The sequence below is a fragment of the Bipolaris zeicola genome, assembly GCF_000523435.1.
Source record: "Bipolaris zeicola 26-R-13 unplaced genomic scaffold scaffold_86, whole genome shotgun sequence".
Taxonomy (NCBI): domain Eukaryota; kingdom Fungi; phylum Ascomycota; class Dothideomycetes; order Pleosporales; family Pleosporaceae; genus Bipolaris; species Bipolaris zeicola.
In genome coordinates, this window is record NW_006912135.1 from 3,887 (window position 1) to 25,287 (window position 21,401).

Consider the following 21,401-nt stretch of genomic DNA (forward strand, 5'->3'; position numbering starts at 1 on the left):
AATCACAGCGACCACACTAAGTATAAATCTTAATATAAGCCTGCCGTGCCAAGGGCACCCGCTGTCATATAGTCGGACTTTTAAGTTTCTGACTAACCAGAGAGGTCGGAGTTTCTAGTAGTGATGTAGAACACGGAGATGCAGGTAATACGTGCAATACTGATGTGATTACATCCACAAGAGACGTCGTCCTGGTTACTCTTAACTGACACAGGGTGGAATGGCACGATCGAAGAGAAATGCCTTCTTTTCCATCATCGGCATTCTACACCGACATTCCTACGACTAAGTGCTTGTATATGATGAAGCGCAAGGTCTATGGACTAAGTCGCCCCATCAGCTTCATAGGGCAGCTCAAGCGGTCCAAGTTCCCAGAAGGGTTAGTGTGGCTATGCTGCATAGGGGTAAGTGCCAGTCGATCCAGTGGAAGCGGAAACATTCCGAATGCTCATTCGGCGAGGCCCAGCTTCCAAGGGTCATGCCGGAGATATTAAAGAGTACCAAGAAACTAAACAGACATTACAAAGCAGGAGCGGAGCTCCGGAAATCTGTCCATCCGTTTAGAACAGTAGTAGTAAAGAAAACAATGCGAATGTGCTCACATGGGAGAAGAAACTGCCCGTCCTAATCTAGTAAGGTTGCGAGTCATGACCGAGAGCCACGCTCAGCAATCACTGCCCAGTCTCTAATACAGACCTGATGAAGGGTAACCGCCCTCTCGTGGCATTACGATCGCTTCCTGAAAGGCCGTTCATTGGTAGATGTAGTATGAATTGAATCAACACATAGTGGCCGGGTCGTTGTAGGCAGGGTTTTGAAGAATAGAAGTAGGGTATTCTATATATCATAGAAAAAATAATTGAATGAATGTAAACTCTGACCTGTGGCTACTGTCTAAAAAGATTTTACAAGTAGTAATATCGCTACGCTCGTTTTCTTGCATACAGAAGATGAGAACATCTAAAGATACTACTCTTATCCAGAGCGGTAGCAAGACTATTTGAAATATGGAGCGAGTGAGTGGCCGGAATTCCTAGCTTAGCTAATTTGCTCCAGAGTATATCCAGTATGTATGTTTCGGAATCATTGTGTATTTCTGTTCAAAGTCCCTTGAAATTGGAGTAAAATAGGATTTCGAGGGACCAGAATCAACGATGATGTCCACAAGAACCACACTTAAAGACTTGAGCGCAGTGATAACGTTCAAAAAAGCTTTACATCCTAGAATAGCCGCTAGCAAAGCTGCGTAGGATGTGCGGGGGCTGTCTAGCGCTATCTGCAGCAGAGCAGACTGAGGAACTTCCCCACTTGTTCCAGAAAGAAGTAAGCTCTGGGTTCTGACACTCGTCACATGCTTCCGAGTTTTAGAGCGGAAACGATTCAGTCTCTGCATGTGTCTAACGTAAGCAGACTGTGGACTTTCCTCCCTTTCTATAAGCCAATGCTCCGCTGGTAGTAAAGATGACAATATCGAAGTAGAAATTTCCTATGAAGGAAAAAAAATAGGTTCAAGACATATATAGGATTGCCCATCTAGCGATCTCAGTTGTTCACTACAGAACAATCCGACGCTTGGCCTCTATGCATAGAGGGCTCCCAGTGGGTGTCCGTACAGGAAGAAACGCGATCTGACTGGCTCTCAGAACCACTGCTCTCATTGGCCACACCTATGCTACCTTATTATTACCTGGCGTCTATCCAATTCGAGTGTTACATAATATGGGCAAGGTGACTACCGTAGGTGCTGCATGCGCTGACATCGATAAATAGAGTCTGATTGGAATATGTAGTATTCATGAGTCATTGCAGCTTTTCCAACCCAAACGCATCTATACACCTGCCCGTCCTGGACAATTATCCTATTTCAGAACCCACTGCATTCCCCAGACCCCCATTTTACCACCCAATCACCACTCCACCTCATCATGACTAACCTCCCCAAAAGGAAATTTCATGACTCCGCGCCATCCCATCCCATCCCATCCCCATTGTGGGGTAGAAGAAAAGGGCGCCAGCTAACCCGCCTCTAGAAAGCGTTCGGATCGCGCCCCGCCCCACCACCCCACCTGATTGGTTCCCAGCCCATCTGGCGGTGACGGGCGCTAAGGAAAAAAAGGGCATCACCACATTACATGCTGTAAGCATCACACAGTCATCCGTAGTCCTTTCATCTTTCTTTGTTCAAACCCCCCAATTGCATGGTTTACATGTAGATATATGATTGAGCCTTTCCCCCGCCTAACAAGAGTGCTTGGTGCGGCATAACACAAATTTCCAATTGACATTTTCTTATCTCCTTGGGATTGACAACAACAAAAGAGAGAGAGAGATGGAGCAACAAGAGCTACAAACCTTACCAGCCACGACACCCGGGAAAGACGGGATTGCGCACGCAGCGCAAAGAGAAGAAGTAGACCAAGATGTTGCGATTGTAGAGGAGAGAAGAAAGAGGAGTAAAGTGCGCTTAGTCGCTATTATCACCGCGTTGTTTGTACGTTTGGACCTTTTCCCTTGCTCATCCATCGTCTCTTATCAAACTACTTCAAACTTTTCCATCAAGAAGCCTTAAAAAAAAAGACGAAAAAAGAAAGAAAGAAAGAACCTTGATTGATTATGTCTATATACTAACCACCCACTTAAAAAAAAAGCTCTCCCTCTTCGTCTCTGCCCTCGACGCAACAATCGTCGCCACAGCCGCCCCAACCATATCCCGCGACCTCTCCTCAGCCGCAGGCTACACCTGGATCGGCGGCGCCTACCTGCTCGCCAACGCCGCCTCTGGCCCCATCTGGGCATCGCTCTCCGACATCTGGGGCCGCAAGCTCATCATGCTCGTAGCCCTCGCCCTCTTCTTCGTCAGCTCCGCCGTGTGTGCCTCCGCAAAGACGATGCAGGAACTTATTATCGGACGGGCGTTCCAGGGCGCTGCGGGCGGCGGGCTGATATTGCTTGTGCACGTGTGCATTAGTGATTTGTTTAGTCTGCGGGAGAGGAGCTTGCTGATGGGGTTTGCAGAGGGGATTTGGGCGTTGGCTGGAGGAGTAGGACCGGTGCTGGGCGGCCTTTTCGCGAGCTTGGTGAGTTGGAGGTGGTGTTTTTATATTAACCTGCCCATCAGTGGTGTAGCCTCGATTCTCGTCCTGCTCTTTCTCGATATTCGGCATCAACATACGTCGTTTCTGCGTGGCATTCGCGCGATAGATTGGCTGGGCATCGTCACTTTTCTGGCTTGTACGCTGCTCTTGCTCCTCGGTCTCGACTTTGGCGGCGTCTTGTTTCCCTGGTCTTCGCCCAAGATTATCATTCTCCTTACTATCGGCACGGCTATGCTCTTCGTCTTCATCTACAGCGAGGCCAAAGTCGCAAAGTACCCGCTGATACCCATGTCCTTGTTCAAGCGGGCTACCAATGTCGCCGTGCTATCCGTCGTCTTCCTGCACGGCTTCGTCTTCATAGCAGGAGAATACTACATGCCGCTCTTCTTCCAGTCCGTCCTCGAAGCCTCGCCCTTACGCTCCGGTCTGCTGCTCCTCCCCTTCATCGTTACAGGCGCCCTTGCTGGCGTAGGATGCGGTGTCATAATGCACAAGACGGGACGCTTCCGACCCATCATCTGGATCGGCACACTGCTCCTTACCATTGGCTTCGGCCTCTTCATCGCCTTCAGCGCAACAACTTCGACGGCAATGTCCGTTGGTTTCGTAGCCATCGGCGGCCTGGGCTCAGGAGTCTTATTCGAGGCGCCCCTGATTGCGATTCAAAGCCAGGTCCAGCAGTCCGATGTCGCCAGTGCAACTGCTACGTTGACGTTTATCCGCAACATTGCCGTCGCTGTGTCCACCATTGTCGGCGGCACAATTATCCAGAATTCCATGGATGCCCAGGCCTCCTTGCTGCGCGACGCCGGCGTCCCACAGCATATACGGGAACTGCTGGATGGCGAGAATGCGCTTGCAAACGTCATGGTGCCGAGCACATTGGGCGATAACCCCAAATGGGAATATGCTGCCAAGCAAGCGTTTGCGTACGCCATGCGCAACATGTGGATCACATACACAGTACTTGCATTCCTGGGCTTTGTAGCAAGTTTGTTCATAAAATCGGCGGTGCTGAGTACAGACCATGTGGAGACTGTGACGGGGTTGAAGAAGGAAAAGAAGCCGACCGAGATCACGACATGAGTTTATCACCTTTTGCAAAAGTATCATTGAACCCAAAAGTTTTTTCTTAGACCCCATAAGTACTCTGAGATCCAGAGATATCCCTAGATCCGAAATCACTCTTGGATTCAAAAGTCTCTTTACGTCTATAGTGTCTATATACAGAATTATTACCTCTACCTACAACAACAACAACAACAATCCTAATAAGGAATGCCATTCGTGATAAGCTGGAACCGATCATATGTTCCTGTCGAGTAACTCGACCTACTCTTCTCAATCAATCCTCGCATATACTCGGCCGCCTCGCGTTCACTCTTGTCCAGCACAAAGCGATCCCTAAAGTTACGCATGGATTCTGGCTTAAAGCACGGCAATCCACTATCCAGCATGACCTGAACCACGTGGCAGAGATGGTCGCAGTGCTGTCTGCTGGCCAAGAAGGCCTTGACGGTGAGTTCTTCGAACCAGCGGTACGCCTGCGAGGTGTATGGATTCGCCGCATTCTTTCCAGACATGACAGCAATCATTTCAGCCGTGAGCTTGAACGGCGCGCGCTCGAATTTGATGCCACCGGGAGCAATATCGAAACAGAAGCCAAAATCAATATGGATAATGTGGCCTGCGTCGTCAATCATGATATTTCCATTGTGTCGGTCCTTGAACTGCAGCAGGAAGCTGATGACGGAGTACGCAGCCATGGACTTTACAAAGTTGGAACGCGCTTCCTGGTACCGGATGGAGTCTTCATTACCATATCGAGAGACAAAGTAGTCATCGAGACGATTGACGGCCTCACGACCCAGCATGTCACGCGAAATGGAGTTGGGCAACACGTCAATGACACCGCAGCCGGGCGCGGTTGCTGTCACGCGGTAAGGGAACACCCAAACGTCAAGACCGACTGTGTTGAAGATACCCCGGAAAGCCGCAATCATCTGTAGAGCAAGCACGTCCTGGCGACAGTCATCTCCGACTTTGAAAATGGCAGAAAGCCATGTTTCGTAGCTGTTGTCTTTCTTTGGTGCCACGTCCCGGTCATCATCTTCAGTCTCCTCCAAACCTTGGTCTTCCGGCCTGGTCTTCCTGATGCGGAAGGTGGCCATAAACGGTGTCTTAGCGTGACTCTGCAGTGGCTTTCCAGACTTGCGGTCAATGCCAATAACCTGACCATCGGGATTAGAAGGAAGGTAGACGCCAACCTCCACCTTGATCTTGCGCAGCTCTTCTTCAATCTTCTGCTTCTTGACCTCTTTAGGCTCATGCAAAACTGAGCGTAAAGTACCCGAGATACCGGTAACCTCGTTGAAGAATGCAAACTCGCGCTCGTAAAAGGCATGGTCTTCCGGTGAGAAACTCGACTCCAAACTAGCCATTACCTTGTCCAGCGTCGGCTTCACAGGATCCGGAATCTCGGCGGCCTCATCCTTGTACGCATTCGCCTTCATGTTCCAGATGATTTGATGGGCAAACAGTTGTGAGAATTTGGCTGTCTCGATAATGTACCGCTCAACGTAGCCTAGTACATCGTATCGAAGGGTCTGCACGATCTGATAGACGTAGAAGAACATGACATCCACCGAGTGGCTCTCCAGAGCCCTCATCGCATACTGGATGATGAAGGGATGGTTCCCATATGCTGGCATGAAGTATGTGACGGCTGTGATAGGGTTGACAGGTGCCCAGTAGAGCATGTACTAGAAAAGGTCAGCAAAAGAAATAGTTAATGATTTCGCACATACCTTGAGCTGGAAGGAGACATCATTAGGTAGGGAGTTACCCAACAGTATCTCCAGCGCATCCGGCTCATCCAGGGCCTTTTGTGGAAAATTGAGAACCTGCCATCTGACTTCGTTATTAAGACGCTGGGACTGGAAGCGTTTGACAAGATGCACCGCAATTCCAGGATGCTCGGCCCACGCCGTCTTCAGATGCGCAGTCACAGCAGCCTAGAGAGATTAGCTTACACTGCGTTCTGGAACAAGAGACTTACATCAGGGAGCGTGTTGCCTTGACGGCCAGAGATCAGATGGTTCTTCTTGCCGTCAAGAGGGAAAAGCCACACCGTAAGACGGGACAATTCGTTTGAGACAAGCAGGGATAGCAAGTCTTGCTTCGCCTTCAGCTTCGTACCAATATCGATAGCGGTAGTAACCTTCCCAATGGTATCAATCTGCGCTTGTACATCAGCCAAAACATGTGTCTCAGCTTTGATCTGTAGTCTGTTGCCTCCAAAAGACCATTGTGGAGCCTTGGCAAACCATGCCAAAGCAGCAGTCAATACTCGATCCGTCAATCGCCATCTAGTCTTGGACGAAATCGTGGTGCAATGGTGTGCGATGCGCAACCCGAGCAAGATGATATGGAAGTAAGATTCGCGAGCCAGAGGCTGCTCGCAACCCATACTCATCGCATCCAGTGTGATGTGCATGAGCCGAACATAGACACGTTCGACATCCGCCTTGCTCAACCGTGATGCATTGAAGTGGCTGGACAGGAATTGCAACAGGCGGAAGTGGGGAGCAATGAGATTGTAGACATGCTGCTGGCGTTTCGAAAGCGATTCTTTGTCCGTGGCAGCAAATTCTTGCTTTCCGTAGAACGGGTCGGCATGCTTCAACGCAGGGCTGAAGATGCCCCGACGCTTGCGCACCGTGTTCTCCCAGTTTTCAGCAATAGCAACAAGAATCCGAGACTCCATGCGAGGGTTCTCCTTGGCAACGCTTGTCCATAATGAGATACCGAGCTTGATGGATTGCTTCGAGAACACTGCAAATGGTATACCCACCAGATGCTGAACAATGGGTGACTGGTCTGTCTTGACCCGGCAAAGTAAGGCGGCAGCTCGTCGAAGTATGTCGCGAAGCTCTGCAATGGCGACGTGTTTATGTCCCAGGGTACGGGTTTCTAGATCTACCAAAAGGCTAGTCGCCTCATGCAGGCTACGGGATAGATACGTTGACCTAGACTCCGAAGCGGGTGCGCCTTTAAGCCATTCTTCCTCTTGATCAGCGACACCGTCGAGGAACTTGTACTCTTGTCTGGTGGTGTATTGGGTAATGAAGTCTGACGCAGTATTGATGTTGATGCCCTGGCGTTCCACAGCACCAAGACGCTGGTCCGTAGACGGAATAACAGAGCCCATCTCGAGGGCAAAAGATCGGCCCAACGAGATATGTCCAAAAGTCAACTCATCGTCGTACTCTGAGAGATACGACTGAAGAAGTCCTTTGACGTCGAGAGGGGCAATGTCCAGCGCTCCCTTGACCCAGATGGTTGCGCGCTTGTGCAATGCATCTAGCGTCGCCCGTCGAAACGCATAGTCGTCTGAGAGCTCGACGGCGATGTTGGATCGTTTGGAGGTAAAAGTCGACTTCCAAGTGTATTCGTCCGTCTCTCCTTCGAGGCAGCTATACCACATGATTGAAAGAAGCTCCAAAAGAGCGAACAACGCACTCTTCTGGCACAAGGTTGATGGGACTTCACGAATGACAACATCGGCACAAGTGGCTGCCGCTTGCTGAACGCGAGCGATGCGATGGCAGCAGGCAGCAAACATGGTGGCTAGCTGCTTCGCCAAATAAGGCGTTGAGAAGGTGTGGGATTGACCTGACAGTGTCTTTGTCAAATAAGTTCGAACGGCCGTTGTGCTGATAGCAGACATGCAGTTGCCGACTGCGCCTGTTCGCAACTTGGGGTCGAGGAAGTACACAAGCGCCTTGGTACAATCTCCCGTACTTGCCCGCAAATCTTCCACGAGGTAAGCTGTGCTCAAGAAAACAGCTTCCTGGTAGTTGAGTGATTTGGTGTCAGCTTCGCATGATGGAAGTAATTTGCCAAGGCGTTTCTTCTGCTCGACCGTGTGCTCGGGCGATTTACCGCGACGCAACACCGTGTTCAACTCAATATCACTCTCAGAGAGGAAAGGGCGCTCTTCGGTGATCAGAGGCTTGCTAAACCGCGCAAGCGTGCGCAACTCTTCACGATACTGCTTGCCCAAGTCGGAGAGCAAATCGAATCCATGAACGACAATGTTGAACCAGGCATCACGCTGGAGACCGATGATGGAGTCGTCAAGCTCGGCATACTCGGGTCGTTCAGCGTTTCGTTCAAGAAGAACTGCAAGTGGTTTGAGAAGTTGTGCGATTTCCTGTGCCGCAAGCTCCGTATCTCGAAGATGACGGTGAGACGTTTCTTGGGCATCTCCCTTGCTGACAATGGTATCTAACAGGTGCATAAGGTAAATTTCGAAAGCGTCTTCGCCGGCGGTGATCTCCTTTGAGAGATTGAGGCGCGCAGCCATGACCTGGAAAGGATATTAGTTGCCATGAAGTAGCTGTGGTAAGGGAGAACACTCACAGCTTCGAGCTTTGCAACATCGTCGGATACCAGAGCATCGTGAGAAAGCTTAGTGTAAAGCTTGAGCAGCGACTTGAATTCTCCAGGCGGACTGTGGATGCCCAGAAAGGCTGTATCAGTGATGATTTTTGCATCTACTACCTTGCCAGAACGTCCAATCTTTTGCACGAGCATTGATAGTGCAAGTGCGGTAATCTTTGAGTCCTTGCAGTTCCTAGCAACTGATACAATAGTCTCAACAACTGTCGTGTGCACATGGTGCGGCTCATCAACGTCGCTTGGGGCCAGAGAGATTGCACTGCCGTGTTGATGGTTGTAGACGGTCCCTGCACGCGCAGTCTTTGTACCGTTCAACGTTGGAGACGCAGACGGGTTTCGCTCAGAGGCAGGAGCGACACTAATAACGTTGCCAAGACTATAGAGTGTCGTGATAATGGCATCTTGGGGGAGAAGACTGAGGACTGCAGCGAGTGATTCTGCAGCCACCGAAGTCGTTCGGTGGTCAAAGTTGGCTTGAACAATGACTCGAGGCAGCGATTGCCCCAAGGTCGATGCAAGTTGCGGTGAGACCTTGGCCAGAATAGCCATGATCCTCAAGACTGTAGACGCAAGCTCATGGTCCGAACTCTGCGCAGGGTCATTGAGCACGTTGTCCAGCCAAGAGGTCAGTATTTCGGCATCAGTAATGTCCGTGTCGTTATCATACACGGTACAACAGAGGTATGCGACAAGCACTTTTGCCTTGACCGATGATGCCTGCTGCTGCTGCCAAGCAGATCCGACCCGCTGAAGGTATTCGAGATCATTTTCCAGGCGTTCCATCTCCTCCGCTGCAATCTTAGCCAGACCCTCGGCAAGAGAATTCTCGGCCGTGGCCTTGAGGTGCAGGCGGTCTTTGTTGTCTAGCCAAGTCTGCAGGTGGTTGAGAACAGAATCCTGCGAAACCAGACGGTGGCCGGTGCCAACGAGCTGCGAAGCTGAAGCAAGCACAAGCTTCAAGAATGAGTCGTGGAGAACCATGGCTCCGAGTGGTCGTCCAGTGGCGGCATAACGCTTGGTGTAGCGCTTCCATTCTCGCAGTTCGTGTTGGTGTGAGTGCGCGTTACGCACAATAGATAGTACAGTCTCAAAGGCAATTAGAAACTTCTCCGTCAAGTTTGTGCGTACATTCTGGACAAGCTGCAGACTATCGTAGGCATTCCAGAAATGAACATGCTCTGCCGAAGCGTTCAAGAAGCCCAAGAGCGAGAGGCTGTGTGTCATGACCCCCGCCAGCTCGCCATCTGCCCCAAAGTCGTCCTTTCCATCGTCGACAAATTGCTGTTCCGACATATGGACAGCTGCTGTGGCCCAGCCCGTGAGATAACCTTGAAGCGCGACAGCGGCCTGTGTTTGTAGCCGTTCATGTCGGAGGCCAAGAGAGAGGACGGCAGACGTAAGATTGTAGGTGAGGGCTTCGTAGGGAGCGGGCTCGATGATGCGGAGGCTAGGCGACGGCGCGAAAGTCTGAGTATAGGACGTGGTGAGATAGGGTGAGAGGCGGGAAAGCAGCTTCTCGGCAACGTCAAATGACTCAATGTAGGGCGCAGACTTGCAAAGGGCCAGGATTGCCTCCAGTTCCTGCAGCTTCATGGAGTTGGATGCGTTGGAGAATCGCTTAAACATCCTGCCATAGTCGGAGTTGGTCGTCTCTGGCGAGGTTGACTGCGCCGACAGGCGGGCAAGCTTCTCGAGCGCATGGCTGCGAATTGTACGCCTGGTAATTTCAAATTAGCTGCTGGTATTCCCCGAAAGATTGCTTGACGCTCACGCCATGGTAGCAAAGCCTTGCTCGGTGCTGAGCGGAAAGTGTAGAGATGGTAATGAGATGTCCCTGGACAAGTGACGAAACAAATGTCAGGGTTCGGAGCTGCCTGCGCCCTGATTGGAGGCTGGCCCCTTCCCCACAGCAGCCGCTCCATCCAACGTTCATCTTAAGCTCCCGTGACTCGCGATACAGCAAAACGTTTCTTGTGGTAGAAAATGATCATTGTTTCATTGTTAGAACAAAAAGGCAAGGAAACAGAAACATGGCTGCAAATACGCTGCAACCCTCAGGTGACTCTCTCCGCAACCGCAATGCCAAAACGCCATGCCAAAGGAGCAATCAAACCAAGAAAACACCTTCAAATGCATTCAGCGCCGGAAACAATCAAGCTCGCTGCTCTTAATCGTCTGCAGGCTCAACCCTTACAAGCACCTCTTCCAGGAATCCCTCCAAGAACCCAGCCACTTCTCCCCCCATGCCCACTTCCCCCTTTTCGTCCCATCCATCCAGTTCGCTAAACTTACCCTTGATCTCATTCACAAGCCTGACTATCTTTTCATGGCATTCTTGCCTTTGCCTTCTACGCTCAATAAAGCCCTGTGGGTCGTCTAGGGATTGCGCAGACTCCTGCTTGTTCTTGAGATTGAGATGATACGTCCGTCGCGAGAGCGCAGCGTCGAGCGCCGGCACAACAACTCCACTGAGCGCCGTGATCTCCGCGGGTGCTGCGGGTGAGCCGGGTGCTTGCACTGGGTTGGAGTGATTGGTTGTAGGTCTGGCGCGGCCAAAGGACCCACGGGACGTGGGTGGCGGTTTGCTAGCATGTGGTGGAGGCGCTGGAGGAGTTGATTCCATGCCTTGTGCTTGTTCCGCCGGTGATTTTCTGTTAGACATAATCGGACTGCCAAATGGATCCTTTGATGTCGCTGAGTCAGTCCGCACGTAGGAGCTTGGACTCAGTGGTGCGAACGACTGTTGGGATGGCGGAAGCGGCTTCTGTCCGGGCAGGGCAGGTAGGTTGTGTGTTCGAATGGGGCTTTGTAGCGGCTTTGGCAGCTGGTTGGCATGTGAGCTGCTTCCAGACGGACTTGTCGATTGTCCGCGGAACGGCGGAATCTCTGGTATATCCATTTGTGGCAGAACTGAAGCTCGACTTGGTGTTGGTATTCGTTGCTGCGGAGTGATGTCCAGGTTCTTTAAATCTGCAGCTATCTCGCGTTGGATGAAATCATCAAATGTGTGCTGTAGGGGCGTTTGCCGCCTTGGCTGTTGAGGAGCCTGTGATTTGGTGGGTGTGACTAGCCCTCTGTTTGATGTTGGTGAAAAGAGGCCAGGCACAGGCGACTTCCGCGGAAGCTCCGAGGCTGGCTGTGGGAAGAGTGGAATTTGCTTCTTCTCTGGGGATGGTGGTAGTGGTACTCGCGCTGCAGTTCTCACCGATGCTGCAGATGAGCCATTCGTCTGCAATGGTGCCAGTCGTTTGCTGGGAGAAGGAGGCTGACTTTCCCGAATCGTATCGTCGTTTTCGTCACCGTAACCGTTCTTGGCTTGAGAAACAGGTTTGCGTTGGGCATTCGTACCAGATTCGTTCATCTGGGCGAGGGCAGGCCCCCGACCGCCTCCCACCGGCCGTACAGTGCCAAAGTCCCACAAGTCTTCATTGACTGGCTCCTTTCTCTTGACAGGTGTAGCCTCATCATCCGATTCGGCCGCCTCCTTTGGATACCTAACCTTCCAATCTTGGTACCTGGAGATGAGCTCTTGTAGACGTGCAGGTTTTCCAGCTTTGCGAATGAAATTTGTCTGAAGAAGTTGTTTTGCACTCGGACGTTCCCTAGGGTCTTTTCGGAGACAAAGGTCGACAAATTCCTTGAAGGCAGGCGAAAAGTTGCCTTGCAATGTGGGGGGTGGGTTCTTGGGGATGAGAAAGAGGACTTTCATGGGGTGAATGTCGGCATAAGGGGGCTCGCCGTTAGCCAGTTCGAGTGCAGTAATACCAAGAGACCAAATGTCAGCCTTGCCGTCGTAGCCAGACTGCTTGATCACCTCGGGTGCCATCCAAAAGGGGGTACCAACAAAGGTATTCTTCTTCGTCATTGTGGCCGAAAGCTGTCCCGAGACACCAAAATCAGCGAGCTTCACTTGCCCATTTGACCCAACCAGTATGTTTGCCGCTGCAAATTGTTAGCAGTCTGGGTGAAATTACTGAAAGCAAACAGAGACAAGAAAAGAAATGTTTTGTTCAACCTACCCTTGATGTCTCTGTGCAGCTTATTGTCGTCGTGAAGATAGCTGAGGCCCATGAGTAGTTCCTTTAGGATGACAGCAATCTCAGCCTCTGCTATGATGCCTGGTTTCATGAGGTCTGCGCAGCTCCCGCCAGAGCAGAATTCCATGACGATCCACAGGTCGGTGCCAGCCAGGTAGGAGCCGTAGTACTTTGTGACATAGGGCGAGTTCATGCCGGAGAGAATCATGATTTCGCCCATGATGTCGTCCACCTCGTCCTCTGCATTCTCGACGTCAATGACCTTGATGGCGACCGTATGGCCGGTCCGGCGGTCGAGGCCTTTGTAGACCTTGCCAAAGCTGCCGCCGCCTATGCATTCCTGCTTGGTGTAGAGCGTGTTGGGGTCGACAGATTCGTTGGCGCCTACTTCGGCCGCCATGGTGTTGCTGGACACGGGGGCGGCGCAGGCGGGGTCGGGGCGAGACAGAGCGGGCGACGTGCACGCGCGAGGGTTCTGGCTGGCGGGCAAAAGCGAGCGACTGGTGGTGGTGCAGCGAAAGAGCGGTCACAGCGAAGCGACAGGACTGAGCGTCAAAGGCCAAATACAGGGCGACGTCGCGCCTCGCGGAATCGGCTTTGGCGGGGCCAGAAGCGAGTGCTGGCCGGGCCAGTGAACATGCACTGGCAAAAAGAGAGGGCGGGCGTTGGACGTGGAGAGGCGCCTACCGACCAGAGGGCAGTGTTGGGTAAACACGGATTGCGAGGGCAACGGCGGCGGCGGCGAATGGTGGGGGCGATGGCCGTCGGTGGTGGGCGTCGATGGGACTGACTGACTGACTGACGATGCGAAGGATAGACAACACAGCAAGCACAGCACAACGCAGCACAAGCGCACCGGGCGGCCTCTGGACCGGAGAGAGAGTGATCAATGCCCAAGTGGATGCCAGGCTGGGCTTCGCTCGTCTGTGTATGGATGCGTCGATCTATGTATGTAGGTCCAAGTATCCGCGGTGCCCAGCCTGTTTGTTATCTGCCGTTGTCATGGAGGGGAATGCATGCCCGGCGCGTGCAAGGATATACTAGTAGGACTGTACTGCATCGCGTACGCAGTCATGATACGCCTGTCTTCTCCCTCTCCCCATTCCCCTCAAAACAACGAGTGCCTGCGAGCATGCAACAGCCGTTCGTCTCGGTCGTCGCATCGTGTCCTGTCCACGACATGCTGCCAGCCAGTCGTCTCCATTGCGCCATGTATCCGTGGAACCAGCCGTCTGAAGCGGCGGCCCATAGCCCAGCGTGATTGGAGCACACTTGTTATTACTTACCACTACTACTACCATCATCATCATCATACCCCTTCTCCCCCCCGCATGCTCGTTCCTCCTTCACCCTCATGCGAATCAACATGCTGGCAGCGATCACAACTGACGTCATCCGTCTGACCCGCAAAGTAAACAATATACATTTCGTATACGTACGCCATCTACGCCAAGCTATGTAGGATGCAGCACGGCGCACAGTCCATGCCCTCGTCCACACTCTCTCACTAAAATTGGGTATCCATTTGTTGCGGCCGTCATCTCAAACCATGAAATCGTATCCGCCATGGTGCCCCAAACCATTGACAAAAACGAAAACAAAAAAAAACTCCTGCTAACAAGACAAAAGCAAAAAGGAAAGATAGAAGAAACTCCTCCAAATGCCCAGGTCCATCCAAAGTCTTTATTCATTCACATCAGAAACGTCTGCGTATCCGCTCCGCAAGCGCCACGTCTTCCTCGCTCTCCTCCTCCACCGGAGCCGGCGTTCTCCTCTCGCGCGCCCGATGGGCTTTTCGTCTTCGGTTATTGCTAACATTGCTGGCCGAGTCGTCAGGTCCAATCTCGCTCTTGAGATCGTCGATGCCTTCGTCGGCGTCGCGCAGGTTGGCCGGGGTATCCGTCCGAACTTCAATGCCTCCCATGCCCCTGCGTCGCTGTGCCACCATGGACAGAGCTGCAGCCCGCTCACGCAGCCGTCGCCGTACCATCTCTGCCTGGTTGTGAAGCTGTTCAAAGGCGTCCTCCATAGCCTCCATGCCCAGGTAGATTTCTCGCTCGATCTCTGCCAACACGGCAATCTCCGTTTCTTCATCAATCTGTACCGGGGCGCCTCCGGGCGGCCGCACTGATCCCGGCCGGGTGGATCCAGGGCGTGAGTAAGGTGCGAACGGTGAAGCAAAGCGCTGCGGTCCGTCGGCTGGCCGTATTTGGCCCGCCCTCGAGCCCGTTCGAGGTGGAGTCCCGCTCAGGTCCGGTAAGTCTTCAGCGCCAGACCATAGGAACCCGTCAAAACGCCCAGACACAAGGATCTCCCATTCATGCTTGGTAACCGCTGCTAGGGTTGCCAGCATGTTGTGCATGTCGGCATGCTGGATAAGATACATGACGGTTAGCTGGTCACGCGGCGGGCTGGTGAGTCGATATAGACGCTGCAGTGCGACGCCGGCCTTGGTCAGGTATGGCGGAGTGCCCGTGTCAGGCTTCTGCGTCCTGGGATTGGGAAGTTTCTCCAATCCCCATAGCAGCGCATAGAAGAGCGGTCTTTGTGGTTGCTCTAGGCGCGTAAGCATGATAAATGTGAGTGTCTCGTCATCAGCATCTTCGGGGACGTTGTCCTGCTGATCAGACAGCCAAGACTGTACTGCAACTTTGGTCTTCTTGGACTGTTTCTCATAGTGCTCGCGGTACTGCTCGGGAACATCGACATCAATCCGTTGGCATGGTGCTTCTAGGTCAGATGATATACCCAGTCCGGGCCCAGGACCTTCTTCATATGGTGGCCACGGTGGTAGCTCACAACGGCCGGAAACCAGTTCCAAGACCTCTCCCCAGTTCACCCCTGCGGAATCCTCAACGACTGGCCGGTCAAAGCACATCATGCACTGGCAATGCTCAGATGAGATGTTGCGAGCAAAAACGTTTTCGAGACGATCGAGCAGGCGCCGTGCAACCGAACGGTAACCCGTGGCAACGGCTAGCGAACCACTCGTGTCCATGACGGTATTGTAACTGTTGAGAACGTTCTGCAGTGGCTTGAAAAACGATCGCACATCGTGGGCCTGTGCACCAGATAGTCGCGGCGTAGTGTAGTGAGAATACGAAGCAGCGGGAACTCCATCAATGGCTGCCAGCAAGCTTCGCGGGATTGGCTTGGCAAGACCGCCATTCTGCAGCAAGTAGTCGACCCGAGGAGCGTCCATCATCATTGGCGGCGGCGGTGGAGGTGGCGGCGTCATGGGTGCCTGTGCATAGCTGGGGTCTACCGATTGCGTGCGGGACATTGGATCGGTCATGACCTCGATCACAGACGTTCCATCCTTGGCAGAGGAGACTACAGAAGGCAGAACTGAGTGCTGGGTGGGAGTGCGCGGTGATGAATCTACAACAGAAGAGGGCGATGCATCTGACTGAGGGGGAGATGAGCCCCGATGGTGGGCACTGTGATCCTGAATAACAGAGGTAGCTTCTGAATCAAGGGTATATTCTGACGGTGCTCTGCTCTTGACTTTGACCTTGATTGGTGTTGATGTTCTGGCTGGTGTTGATGTTCTCACGGGCGTCGAGGTCCTGCCCGGCGGCCGGGCGTTTGAGGGACTTGCTGTCGTCGTCCTCGGCGCCAATTGAGGCGACTTTGCACGGATGGTGCTGGGCTGTGATCCGGTAGTGGAGGTAAGGTCAGTGCCGTCAAATTCGTCGCCCTCCCTGACACTAGAGCGTGATGCTATTCGGGGGCCAGCGTGCGATGTCATGCGCGTACCGCTGTCCACGCTCTGGCGACCGTCCTCCATCTCCCGGGCAAGTACGTCTGCGTCTCTGCGCCACATGCTGTTTGAGCTGGCTGCCCTCCTCAAGTCTGCGGCGGTAGTCGCAGTGAGCGGGGGACTTGGGGGCGCTCGCGAGGGTGGGGGTGGTACGTGGTTGGGCGGCTGTGCCACAGTGGGCTCCTCGTTGTCCTTGTCTGCCACCATTGTGTCGACATCCGTGGCTTCTGGCGTCATGTTCGACTTTCTTCTGTCGATGGTGTCGCGGGCGTAGATGCTCTCTTTTGCATACGTCTTGGAATGCGACGGGTACGGTAAGCTGATCCTCGAGGTGTTGTCCGAGCCCAACGAGCCGCGGCGTCCCATTTCGGGCACGACTGCCATCTTGTGCGACTTGGAGGCCTGCGAGGAGGCGAGAGTCGAGGTCGAGGTCGAAGTGCGCACCCGCTCAGACGAGGGGCGGCTGGGCAGGGGCGGCTTTTCAGTGTCGTCGTCGTCCTTGGAGGCCGAGGAGCGGGTCTTGCGGGAGCGGCTCCTCCTATGGCGTGGGCGGTCCTTGTCCTTGTCCTTGTCTCTGTCCCTATCCTTTGTGCGGGAGCTTCTGCGCTCGCGGTCCGGGTCCTTTCTGCGGCGGCGGTGCGAGTCTGACGAATTCAACATGGCGGCGAGATGGCGTGGAGCTCCAGGCTGATATGAGTGTGGGCCGCCAAAGCAGGGCAGGCTTGTGCGGGCGAGATGGGCAGCGCGGCTATGGGCTTGTTGGATTGGGCGTAATAGGTGGGAACGTTGCGCGGGAGCGCCTATCAGGAGAGCAGCTCGCCATGCACCAGCCGGAATCAGATCAGGGTGCGGTGAGGGGTTCACTGTTCTAGGTGCGCTGTTGTGAGAGATTTGGGTGGTAGTGCTCTGACGTGTAGCAGCCAAGTGGAGCGGGTGAGCGCTCGGGACTGTCGACGCCCTCGCGGCACTTGACCCAAAAGGTCCGTTTCTGTCCTCTATTACAGCCCCCATCCCCGCCCCCGCTGTCAACAACTGCCATGTGCTCGCTGCTGCAAACAAGCCTCGTACTTGCGTCTGTTTGCTTGTTTCGACAAGACCTGTCCAGCGAGTTACATGTACCAGGCAATGGTTTCAAAAAAAAAAGCACAAGTCGCTTCCTTCACCCCCCTTCACATCTACAGCAGCCAGGGAAGATGCTGGAAGAGACCTGCGTGTGGCTTTGCATGCTTTGCTGGCATCACACGTACGTACGTCACTCACCACAGCCATCACAAGCCTGTGTATACATGGTAGGGAAAGGAGAAGAAAACTCCGTCTTCACGTATTACTCGTCATCACATCAAACTCTCCGCATTTGCACGCCAATCCAATCAAACACTCAAATAAATACTATGAAGCCTACTGTACAGACAGGGAAGATGGAAGAAGAGACAAGCCAAGTGCGAAACATGATCAAATATCGAGTGCATGCAATCTTAGCATGGGGTATCATTGTTACATGCTCTTCGTGATCCCTGACGTCTGTTGTTCAATCTTGGGTTTGTACTCCGTAGAACGCCTCCGTTATTCGCTCGTCGAGCGCTTTTCACCGCACCGCCCATGCAGAGCGCCGGTCTAAGGACACCAACAAGCCACACACATGGAAGAAAAAACATGACACTGCAGCGAAACCACAAAGAGAAGCCCTGGCAGCCGAAAAAAAAGGGCTCCCCCCCTAGTGACTTTGCTGCTGGCCTTGTGCGTTATTAACATGCTGCTGTGCCAGCTGGGCACGCAGTGTGGTAATTTCGTTTTGCAACGTGGAGATTTTGTCATTGTGCTCCTTTTCCATGCGAGCCATTCGAGCTTCAATCTCGCGAACATATTGCCACACATCAACATGGTTGCCCATGACCTCACGTGTACTGCTGCCGCTGCCACCATGGCTAGAGAGGCTGCCCGGTTGTGAACCACTTCCGGGAGCTGCCATGGCCGAGTGCTGAAGCATGCTTGGGCCATTGCTCTTACCTCCCTGTGTGCCTTGCTTTGGAGGCATGGGGTTAAGTCCAGGCAGAGAGGGCAAGTGAGGCCCGTTACTGGTGTTGGGCGGGGCAAGGCTGACAGGAGGTGTACCATGGCCACGGGCGTAGTTTTGCTGGTGCATGTGATGCGATAGGCTTGGTGAGCGCGAGCCTGGCATGTTGCTTTCTGGCGCAAGGCGATGTTGTTCCTGTTGGCCTGGCGAGAGTGGTCGTGGACTCTCCGTCATGCCACCCTGGCCAAAGACATTCGACTGCGTGTTTGCGTTGTGAACAGAAGCAAGGTTGGACGGAGCTGCTTTGGGTGACACATTGGCCGCCTGCGCTGAAGAGCCTGGGTAGTAAGGTCGAAGATTGTTTTGGCTGCCCGAGCCCCGGTTCGCGGCAATTGGCGGATACGTGCTAGAATGCTGGTGGTACGAATCTTGCGTCGAGTTTCCAGTGTTTTGTCGCTTGCGCGCGGGCTCGCTGACACGGCGGCCGTCGTCGTCTTCGTCGCCCTCGCCGTCAGGCTCGCCAGTGTAGATGACGCCGTCCATGCCTTCATCGCCCTTGGAATCGCCAAGATCGTCATCGATGCCGAAACTAGAGCGGCGGCCCGCACAGCCACCTTGACCCTTGTTGTGTCGCGCAAGAGCGTCTCCACGAGCAAACCTGCGGCCGCACTTGTAGCAGGTATGCGGACGCTCGCCGGTGTGTAGTTTCGTATGCCGTTTCAAATCATGTAGACGGCGGAAACGTGCTTGGCAGGTGGGACATTCATAGGGCTTTTCTTGGCTGTGGGTTAGCAGGTGGCTTTTGAGGTTGTGGTGTCGCGTGAAGTCTGTAGAGCAGTATGGGCACTTGTGGCGTTTTGTCGATGGCGACTTGGGCGTGTTTTGGCCGTATCCAGGAAGACTCATCTGGCGGGCTGGGGCGCGAGGGTCGGGCTCCGGGGGAAGGGGGCCGGGAAAGGTAAAGGCGCGGTTTCCCGGGTTGTCGGCAGGATTTGGGGCAATGAGCTGGTGGTGATGCTGATGGTGCTGTTGTTGTTGCTGCTGGTGAGGCGCACCTTCCCGAGCCGTGTTGCCAAGAGCACCGCCTTCTGTGGCAGAGGCACTGGGCGCGTTTGGCGCATCTCCATCGCCAAAGCTGGAAAGACTGACTGGGCTGGTTTGCATGTTTTCGCCGGTGACTCCATTGTTGTCTGGGATCATGAGCGGCTTCGCGATCTTGTCAGCCTTTGTGGGCGGCGCGGGTTCTTGCGGGGCGCCTGAAGAATGGCCGATGGACTGGACGGTGCCATTCAGGCTCTGCAGGACCGAAGCAGCAGGATTGGGGCTCGTCTGGCGGGATGAAGGCTCGCGAAAGCGGCGCTCGTCGGCGAGGGCACCAGGTCCGGCGAGGGCCTGGGGGGAGAGCTGGGGCGACAGGCCGCGGGGAGACTTTGTGAGATGGGTTCCAAAGGTTGCGCCGCCGTGCGAGTTGCGCGCAGCAGAGCCTGGGGTGCTGGGGCCGTTGACAGCATTAAATGGATTTGTCGGGGTTGGGGTAAGTGCTCGCGTTGAGGCGGCCATGGTGGGCTGGAGCGACAGGAGCGAGGAGTTGGAATACGCGTCTTCAGACTCGCGTCAGCACTGGCGAAGTCGCAACGGGCAAGATTGCGCAGGACTTCTCTTGATCAGCGAAGCGGCATGGGGGGGGGGATCGCGGTGGTGCTGACCTTTGTTGCGATGCGAGGAGATGCAGGCGTGCACCGGCGCGCGTGCAAGTGTCTGCTACCGACACTCGAGATGGACGTGGGCGGATGGGAGAGCCAGCTTCGCAATTGAACAATGGTATTACACGGTCGCCGTGTGCCGTTCAATCAGAGACAGAGCGGGCCGGGTGGAGCAAGCGGCAATTGGCGCCTGGCGAGCGCAGGACGTCAGTGGAGGGGTTGAGCCACAGCACACAGTGCAGCATGCAGCGGACAGCAGCGTGCAAGGGCAAGGGCGGGATGGGGGTGGGAGAAGGGAGCGTTTGGGGAGGAGGTGGTGGTGGTGGTGCAGGGCTTGCCTGGTGGTGATGGTGAAGGTGAGGGTGAGGCGCAGGGTGGCAGGGCGGCCGGGTCGCAGGGCGCGGGTGGTGCGTGGTCAGAGGGTGCCGAGGGCGAGCGAGGTGGATGGGGTTGTGGCTGAAGAGATGGGGTGGTGCAGCCTGGGTTAGTCGGCATGTAGATACGACATGGACGACGACTATGTAAGCACGCACACTATACTCTACACACACGCCCACACCCACACATACGCAGGCCGGGACCGAGTCAGGATCGATCGCGACGGCCACGGGCCCTTTTCCTTTTTTTTTTCTCTGCAACGGCCCTTTTGGCGATGGATGCAGATGAGGGCGGCGGAGGCAGGCGATGGGCGAGGCGACGGGGAGGCGATGGATGGGCAGACTACCAACGCAAGCCCATTGGGGCTGTGTAGGAGCGCCAGACGAGGCCGGCCCACTCTGCAGTGCTGAAGACGCAACAACATGGGCGCCACACCTCCTGGAGCCGCTCGCTGACATGGCCCGCGTGTCGTGTCGTCTCGAGCTGCCGTCCTCTGCTGCCATGGCCGCCGCCGCCACATACGAGCATGCGGCTTCCATGCAAGCTTGAGTACACTACTCTACATGGCTGCTGCATATACATGCTCGACACACAACACACATGTACAAAGTACATAAATACTATACGGATGCATACGCGGACGTGACTGTGCGCTGCTGTGTGTGTAGTGTAGTGTAGTGTAGTGTAGAGTATCGTAGTCGATGGCTTCAACCTTGGCCACGCCCTGTCGTCATGCATGGCCACGGCCGTCAACGGTTTGGCTGATGGATGGATGGCTGGTGACACTGCTGACCTGGCCCTGCAGCTGCAGCCTAGGCAGTAAGTAAACCCCGACCCGCCAATCGCCGCCCTGCAAATCGACGCGCCACCCTCCGCCCCTCGCCATTCGCCATTGGCCCGTCTGCCCGTGTGCGTCTTGCTCGTGCTGCTTGTGCTACTCGTGCTACT

At 54.2% G+C, this 21,401-nt stretch overlaps 6 protein-coding genes across 6 annotated transcripts; 1 reads left to right on the forward strand and 5 right to left on the reverse strand.

Annotated features, from left to right (window-relative positions):
• Positions 1 to 2,329: 2,329 nt before the first annotated feature.
• On the forward strand, positions 2,330 to 4,181 carry COCCADRAFT_37257 (uncharacterized protein; the record flags this gene model as incomplete). The annotated part of the gene is made up of 2 exons (XM_007714657.1): positions 2,330 to 2,491; positions 2,649 to 4,181. The coding sequence occupies 2 exons, from the start codon at positions 2,330 to 2,332 to the stop codon at positions 4,179 to 4,181; spliced, it is 1,695 nt and encodes a 564-aa protein (XP_007712847.1).
• Positions 4,182 to 4,363: 182 nt separating this feature from the next.
• COCCADRAFT_5510 (uncharacterized protein) lies at positions 4,364 to 10,334 on the reverse strand (the record flags this gene model as incomplete). The annotated part of the gene is made up of 5 exons (XM_007714642.1): positions 4,364 to 5,857; positions 5,903 to 6,109; positions 6,154 to 8,466; positions 8,520 to 10,275; positions 10,330 to 10,334. 5 exons carry the CDS (start codon positions 10,332 to 10,334, stop codon positions 4,364 to 4,366), a joined length of 5,775 nt encoding a protein of 1,924 aa, XP_007712832.1.
• A 391-nt stretch (positions 10,335 to 10,725) lies between these two features.
• On the reverse strand, positions 10,726 to 12,995 carry COCCADRAFT_97667 (uncharacterized protein; the record flags this gene model as incomplete). Its single annotated transcript, XM_007714658.1, has 2 exons — positions 10,726 to 12,500; positions 12,578 to 12,995. The coding sequence occupies 2 exons, from the start codon at positions 12,993 to 12,995 to the stop codon at positions 10,726 to 10,728; spliced, it is 2,193 nt and encodes a 730-aa protein (XP_007712848.1).
• A 1,296-nt stretch (positions 12,996 to 14,291) lies between these two features.
• Positions 14,292 to 16,742, reverse strand: COCCADRAFT_97627 (uncharacterized protein; the record flags this gene model as incomplete). The annotated part of the gene is made up of 1 exon (XM_007714659.1): positions 14,292 to 16,742. One exon carries the CDS (start codon positions 16,740 to 16,742, stop codon positions 14,292 to 14,294), a length of 2,451 nt encoding a protein of 816 aa, XP_007712849.1.
• A 96-nt stretch (positions 16,743 to 16,838) lies between these two features.
• On the reverse strand, positions 16,839 to 17,018 carry COCCADRAFT_97647 (uncharacterized protein; the record flags this gene model as incomplete). Its single annotated transcript, XM_007714660.1, has 1 exon — positions 16,839 to 17,018. A coding segment is annotated over one exon (180 nt), but the record flags the coding sequence as incomplete, so codon positions are not given.
• A 1,054-nt stretch (positions 17,019 to 18,072) lies between these two features.
• Positions 18,073 to 19,932, reverse strand: COCCADRAFT_97631 (uncharacterized protein; the record flags this gene model as incomplete). Its single annotated transcript, XM_007714661.1, has 1 exon — positions 18,073 to 19,932. The coding sequence occupies one exon, from the start codon at positions 19,930 to 19,932 to the stop codon at positions 18,073 to 18,075; it is 1,860 nt and encodes a 619-aa protein (XP_007712851.1).
• Positions 19,933 to 21,401: the final 1,469 nt, after the last annotated feature.